Here is a 6806-nt window from a genome sequence, read left to right on the forward strand (position 1 = left end):
CTAGGCCCTCCGATGTGGCCAACTTGTCGAAACTAGGACGCTGACACAAGATGACGTGAATCTAGAGCAAGCTTGCTTTAGTTGTTTGGGAGGTTTTGACAAGGGGTTGTCTAGACGAGTCTCCAAGGAGAGAAGCGACGGAGCACTGCCGCCGTCGTCCACTAGAGGGGAAGTGACGCTCGCTCGAGTGGCCATTCATCACCACCTAATTTTAGCCGAGAAAAAAGAGTTAGCCAAAATTAGTTTAATTTGTATTAATTCTTGAAGAAAAACCGGTGGCACGGAAAAGAGAGTAGGGTTGAAGAAATACTAATTTTTACACTAATAAGAGAGTTGTTTTTCCTCGATCTGTAGTGCTCCCGTCACAGCCACGTTCAGTTCCGTGAGTTGGGATGGAGGAGAAAGACTAATTTTCCCTTGCTCCTTGGCACCTATGACTTGTTTCATCAATGGATAGATTTCTGCATACACACGAATGGCAACAACTCGATTTATATTGGTCTGTAATATCGATCATACACCATGTATAGCATTATTTATTTTTATCATTAACAAAACTCCACTATGTGGTACTGTGGTGTTTTTATCGTTAATTATACATTAACATGCCTGGAGTTGCCACAAATTAAACAAACGATCCAAACTAATTATATTATACATATATAATTGATCAAGTCGACTCCAGTTCCCGGGCAAAACTTTGTTCTGGTATGTGCAGGGCTATAGAAGGATGATTAATTATTTTCTTATTACTACATAAGCAGCTAGTGCTCCGTTCCTCAGCTGGCCACTCAGGTCAGGTGTAGTTATGGATAATCTTGGAGAGGGATGAGTATGTCCCCACGCAAGCGCAGCAAACCCCTACCACGATGATGAATGAGCAAGCTGCAATCTGTAAATCAAAGCCACAATATAATGTACAGTGAATTAATACATCGCTCATTTCTCCCTATTATTACACATTTTCATTTCCATATTTTTGTACCTGATGCCAAGTCACTTTTCTCTTAAGGATGGCCAAGAAACAGGCGCATGGAAGGATGTAGGTCTACAACCGAAAACATGTTTTAGCCTCACCAATTAAACCGTAAAAACAAACTCTCGTATATCATCTGTGGTAAACCGTAAAAACTTACCACAAGCATGGTGAGTAAAGAACCAACCAACGCCATAACTAGCCCTGTCAAAGCTTAAGAACAGATGTTATGCCGCTATTCAATTTGTCAACGACTGGTAACCAACAGGAAAAAAAAAAGAATGAACATACCAAAGAAGGGGACAGATAGAGCAATGAGGAGGGTTGAGACCACCAGGGAGGATCTAAGCATGATTATGTTCGCATACTTCTGCTGATTTGGAGGCAGCAATTCTTCCAAACTCATAGCCAATGGGGTTATGGTCAATGCATATGTGATTATTTGTTAAGGGTATCCCAGATCGAAGAGCCATATCCACAATAGTTTCAGTCATGTAAAGTATGATATGAATAATTGTAGTTTGAGAATTTCGTAAAGCACGATATAAGACCATAGAGGTCAAGCAGGATCCTAACTTATTCGACGGTGATCAATTTAATTATAGTAACACACCAACATTGATATTGTTTAGATGCAGCATAATACCTCTTGTCATCAAATATTTAACTGAAACCATGCATATTGCAAGCTAGAGGGTGCTTAGTAATTAGGCCAATTTCTAGTATCCTGAAAATTATAGCTGCTATAAAGTGTGTATTTCATTTGCACAAATAGCTACAGAAATATAACTATTCTAGGTTAATTTGTTTTGATATTAGATCTCATTAAAGAAATCTGATGCACCAAGGATATTTGGTTATTGGATTCGCCACCTGCAACAAAGTCAAGAACTTACTATTAGCAACAGGATTGAGCATAAAGGCAGGTATCTATCTATAAAAGATACTCCATCTGTTTTCAAGTAGATGATGTTCTAGATATGCGTACAGTCAACCCTTGAAATCTTAACTCACCAAATAGTGAAAAAAATATTAAGACTTTATATGTGAAAATGACTTTAGTATATCTGTCATGAAAAATACTTCCATGTAGTTATATTTTTTATTAACTTTTACGAATATGTGAGTGCAAGAAGTAATGACCAAACATGTGCATTGGAGAATGTTTCAATGTCCTGAATGGGATCTAGAGAAGAGCGGAGGTAGTAACTGTTTCAATTAGATGAAAGATAGAAAAAATATCTTTTTAGCTAATCATTATGGTGATATAACTATATAGTATTGTATATGCACAGTATCGTGATTGTTTACATAGACAGGAACAGAACCGTGCTCCATTTATTCATGGCATGATTATCCCAGGTAATAAGCAAACATAAGTTTCTGACCCATTTGTATGGTTATAGCATAGTAATTAAAGGAAATGTTTGAAAGAGTTTTGGCATTACCGTGGTCCAGACAGCAACCTTTGAAACCACCAAATTCTCTGGTAAGTTCAGCGTGAACTGAGATTCAGTGGACTCACCAAACATCTTATATCCCATCACAGCAGCACCGGCAAACAAAATTGAGGACAACCCAATACTGATAAGAAACAGAAGCCAAATCTTGAGTACTGCATTTGTAATCGAAATTATGGAATATGGACTGTATCGATTGTTCCAAGTTAGTTAATTACCAAGTGAAAAGAATAGAAGGAAACTGGTTGCGATTCTTCAGAGAAGAATAGATGTTCGGGAACACACCATGTCCTGAGTAGCAATAACCATACAGTCCAATTGCGATGGGAATTCCTGGGAGATTCAGTGCAGTCCCTTTGTTCTCAAAACCAACATGGTCAACAACCCCAACCCAGCATAGGCAGACAACTACAAGGATTGATGCAATGACACCCCCAGCTACAAACACAACAACATCATGAGACGATGTGCAGTACATACATAAGGCACAACAAATAACGTGCATGTTATTTAAACAACTCTAGACCCAGTAAGATGAACAGAAGAAGCAAGGAAATGCAGACCTGAAAGATAACTCAGACAGCTAAGGTCGCGGAGCCAAGTGGTTGGCATGACTATGAGGGTGGTCAAGATTGCGAAGAACACATGAGAGTTTAGTGTCATGCTCCCAATGGTTAGATGTGCATTGGGGAATAACTTTGACAAATTGTCGCTCTCCAATATCAAATACTCAATGCAACAGGCCTGAAACAGTACATCAGGGTCAATTAACATGTTGTGAAAATGCTTTAAATAGTATTACTATTCAGAAGGAAATAAAAAAATATATTATGTTTCCGTGGCAACTCTTCACAACCTAAACTGAGCTAACTCATACGTATTGCATGGTTAAGTTAGGTAAATGTATTGCATTATAATCTCAAGATCTAAGTAACTAAAGGTAGGTATTATTTTGGTTCTGTTTTAAAGCATAGAAATTTCAACTGAAATAAATTATTATTGAAGCATGTGACACTATTATCAATGAGCTTGAATGCATGAGAGGTCATATCAGAGTTGCAAATAATCTAATAGTGTGGTGGGCTGGTGGCCTTGTACTTATCAGAGGCACGTGTGTGACTATGTGTTTTGTCCCGGATATGAAGTTGATGTGTGTCAATTGTATGAATTCATTCCCTGGGGACTAGCACGTAGCAATTTCGATTGAAAATGGCTTATTAGTAATAAGTACTTACATACAGTTCGACGTACAGGATTATCTGTAGATAGTGGAGCCACATACAAGGAAAAAGGGTTAGCACAAGAGCAGTCATTTTTGCATAACCTGAAGCATACAGTTGAAATATCATCATCTACAAGAGATTTTACCGAGATTGCTATACGTCCAGTGGTGCCAAAGGCGGCATGACCAATATCAGGGTATGTCTCAAGACCCTCCTTGCTGTCCAGACAACGTCGAAGGAGCACTCCGGTGTACCAAGCGAGCACAGCAAATAAGCAAAGTATCACCAGTCCAAGCCAGCCTCCCTGTTTAATGGCATATGGAGTCGATAGGATCCCCACACCACACAGAACATTTATTCCTGCATAATAGGAAAAAATCCCCTAGACTAAGTAATAATACGTAGGTATTTGGAAAAAAAAAAGTTAAGTTATTTGTCCTGAGTAAAGCAAACAGATCAATTTCTTGGGTTAAGAAGAATTAGATAAAAATAGAGAGATTGGTACTTGTACATTTTATTTTGGATGAAGTATTTCTGCATATAATTTGATAATAATTATATGGGTTTGTCTTGAAGCAAAAGTACAGCCTGCAGATCTATCTACTTGCTGTTTGTGACAACTGTCACATGGTGGGGTGACTCAACCATGTGATGTCCCTATTGATGCCAAGAACAAGAAGAAAAGTTGAACTGGTGGACCTGTGATGCGGCGTATCAACAAAGAGAATAGACCATTTTCAGGACAACATGATTGACCATTTGATGTACTTGATGTTTGCACTTAAACTGATAACCGCTGGGCTAATCTGGGCTCCAGATGTTTGCTGAACTAACTAATGTTTTGCATTTCGCTAAAAAAAAACTAAAGGTTTGGGTCTTCTATCAATGCTGGTATATCAAATAAAATGAAACAGCATGTAAAGCTAGTATAACTACTAGTTCAAAACAGTGTGATCTCAAATTCTCAATCCAGATCCTTAGAAATTCATGCTCTGATTGTTTGGACTGGTCTGAGCATCAATACACTGAACTTGGACATGCTGGTCTGTGGGAGCGTGTCCAGGTTCACCAAATCTGATTGTGTATTCATCAATGCTACGTACTCCATATGACAAGGATATTCTGTGGTGCCAATAAGTGAGGGGGTCCTATTTCTCATGTTCTACTTCACAGTAGAAGCAAAACGACTTCCAGAAGGTCATATGCAAGCAAATTATGGTTGGATCTATAAATTGGTTTACGAGAAGCAACATATATATCTAGTATCAATCATTGCAGGATAAATAACATTCTAGTATTTCCCTTCCATAAAGGAAAAAAAAAAGAAATGATATCATCATTAATTAAAATTGGTAGACATGCGTACCATTCATCACTGCCTGGGTGTAGGAGCATTGTTGATAAGCCGGCACCTCATGAGCCGGCACCAATGGTTTTTGATCCTCCGGGATCTGTTGCAAAGACGGTTTTCTTGAGGGAAGCAGGTACTGGGAACTCTTACGGGTATCATCGTCATGCTGCTGCTGCTGCTGCTGGTCGTCGCTTGAAGATGATGGGCGTAGAAGTGGCTTGACAAGATTAGAGAGAATTTCAGGGGTTTTGCCACGAAAAGAGTTGGTGAGGAATGAGTTGGAGAGCCTGCTTAGAGTTGGAGTTCCCAAAAAGCTCAGGTTGGGAGACTGCACGCTACTATAAATGTCGATTGATTGCCTGTTAACATAGAAGTAAGAGAGAAGAGTTACTCCATTTTTATTTTTAGTTTAGTTTAGTTTGAATAAGATGAGATGAGCAAGGGAGGTTGGCATCTAGTAGTCCTATAGTATGTGGACTGTTTCTCTTTTAGATGAACTTATTTAAATTGGAAGAATGAGGATACAGAAACAGATACAGATTAATTGATGGGAGGATAAAAAGAGAAGAAACAAATCTGAATTTTGGCAGGAAGGGAGGGGAAGGGACCTGTAGCTTTGCGGCCATTGGTGGGTGGCGTAGGAGCTTGGGCGCGGGGTAGCGCAGGAGGAGTCGTCGGAGTCGGAGTCGGAGTCGGAGTCGGCATCCTTGAGGAGGATGGAGGAGTGGGGGTGGGCTTCCTCGTCCTCCTCCTCGCTCTCGATGAGGAAGCTGTTGCTGCCGCGCTCCTCCTCTGACGCATAACGAGAAGAAGAGTTGTTCATCTCGTGGGATCTCATCTCTTCTCTTGGAATCTCCTCTCCTCTCTTGGGCTCTGCAAGTCTGCAACTGCAGTCCTCCTCCTATACAAGATTAGTAGTAGTACAAGAACAAGAGCTGTGTGTACTGATCAATGTTAGAGATAATGCCAAGACCTGATTAGGATTAAATTAGTTCTCCTCTCTCTCTCTCTCTCTCTCACTGTCGCGCACACACTTTTAGCCCCAGCTGATGCAAGGGAGAAGGAACCATTGGATGACTCCACACATGCATACTATACGATTGGAGTAGACAACAAGTGCATGATTAAATAAATTGATGCCGTCCGTCATCAACGTCATGATTCCCTCACACATTACTCTCCTTCGCCTCTATGACGATGATTCCCTTTCTATTATTCATAACCATATTCCCCTTCATTCTCCAATTCAACTTTAAATAAACACAAGACATTACTACTAGTCCTAGCAGCTTACATGTCAAATTTTGCTGCATATGGTTGCCGCAACAAGCAATTTTTACTGCTGCTTTTCTCCTAATTCCAAAACCATATCATTGGATGCGCCATGTTCCCGGGATCACATCACCATCGGATCCGGATCGGATCTGATGCCGTTTTCAACCAAAGATTCAAAACTGTAGTACTATACTAGGGGTGTGTTTAGTTCACGCTAAAATTAAAAGTTTGGTTGAAATTAGAACGATGTGACGGAAAAGTTAAAAGTTTGTGTGTAGGAAAGTTTTAATGTGATGGAAAAGTTGGAAATTCCAAGAAAAAGTTTGGAAAACTAAACACGGCCTGGTTCTCTTTTTCTGTTTGAGAGAGAGAGAATAACTTATTGATGAGCACTGATGAGGACTCAAATTTGACACTCTCACTCTTTCATACAAAACTAATTTCATATTTGACGAAAACTAACCCTCACCTCATTGCCAGGACCCTTTGTCCCAAAACAAACTAATGTAATACGGGATGTG

At 39.7% G+C, this 6806-nt stretch overlaps 1 protein-coding gene across 2 annotated transcripts; it reads right to left on the reverse strand.

Annotated features, from left to right (window-relative positions):
* Nucleotides 1-527: 527 nt before the first annotated feature.
* LOC127763412 (amino acid transporter AVT1C-like) lies at nt 528-6103 on the reverse strand. Of its 2 annotated transcripts, XM_052288103.1 has the most exons (13): nt 5984-6103; nt 5619-5897; nt 5026-5369; nt 3805-4019; nt 3672-3695; nt 3000-3180; nt 2655-2874; nt 2425-2560; nt 1826-1849; nt 1268-1406; nt 1137-1189; nt 986-1048; nt 528-892 (listed from the first exon to the last, which is right to left on the reverse strand). In XM_052288103.1, the coding sequence occupies exons 2-13, from the start codon at nt 5846-5848 to the stop codon at nt 797-799; spliced, it is 1725 nt and encodes a 574-aa protein (XP_052144063.1). In that variant the 5' UTR covers nt 5849-5897; nt 5984-6103; the 3' UTR covers nt 528-796. The 2 variants fall into 2 exon arrangements, with proteins under 2 accessions (XP_052144063.1, XP_052144064.1); XM_052288104.1 differs by lacking the exon at nt 5984-6103 and having other exon boundaries at nt 1137-1180; nt 5619-5975.
* Nucleotides 6104-6806: the final 703 nt, after the last annotated feature.

The sequence above is a fragment of the Oryza glaberrima genome, chromosome 2, assembly GCF_000147395.1.
Source record: "Oryza glaberrima chromosome 2, OglaRS2, whole genome shotgun sequence".
Taxonomy (NCBI): Eukaryota; Viridiplantae; Streptophyta; class Magnoliopsida; order Poales; family Poaceae; genus Oryza; species Oryza glaberrima.

Excerpts from the sequence above, each read along its gene's own strand:
- LOC127763412 (XM_052288103.1), bottom strand. The coding sequence starts at position 5,848 with ATGAGATCCCACGAGATGAACAACTCTTCTTCTCGTTATGCGTCAGAG. Across the intron at positions 2,875-2,999 it reads CTGTCTGAGTTATCTTTCAG|CTGGGGGTGTCATTGCATCA; the intron begins GTCTGCATTTCC and ends TTGTGTTTGTAG. Across the intron at positions 1,407-1,825 it reads CGAATCCAATAACCAAATAT|GCATTGACCATAACCCCATT; the intron begins CCTTGGTGCATC and ends ATAATCACATAT.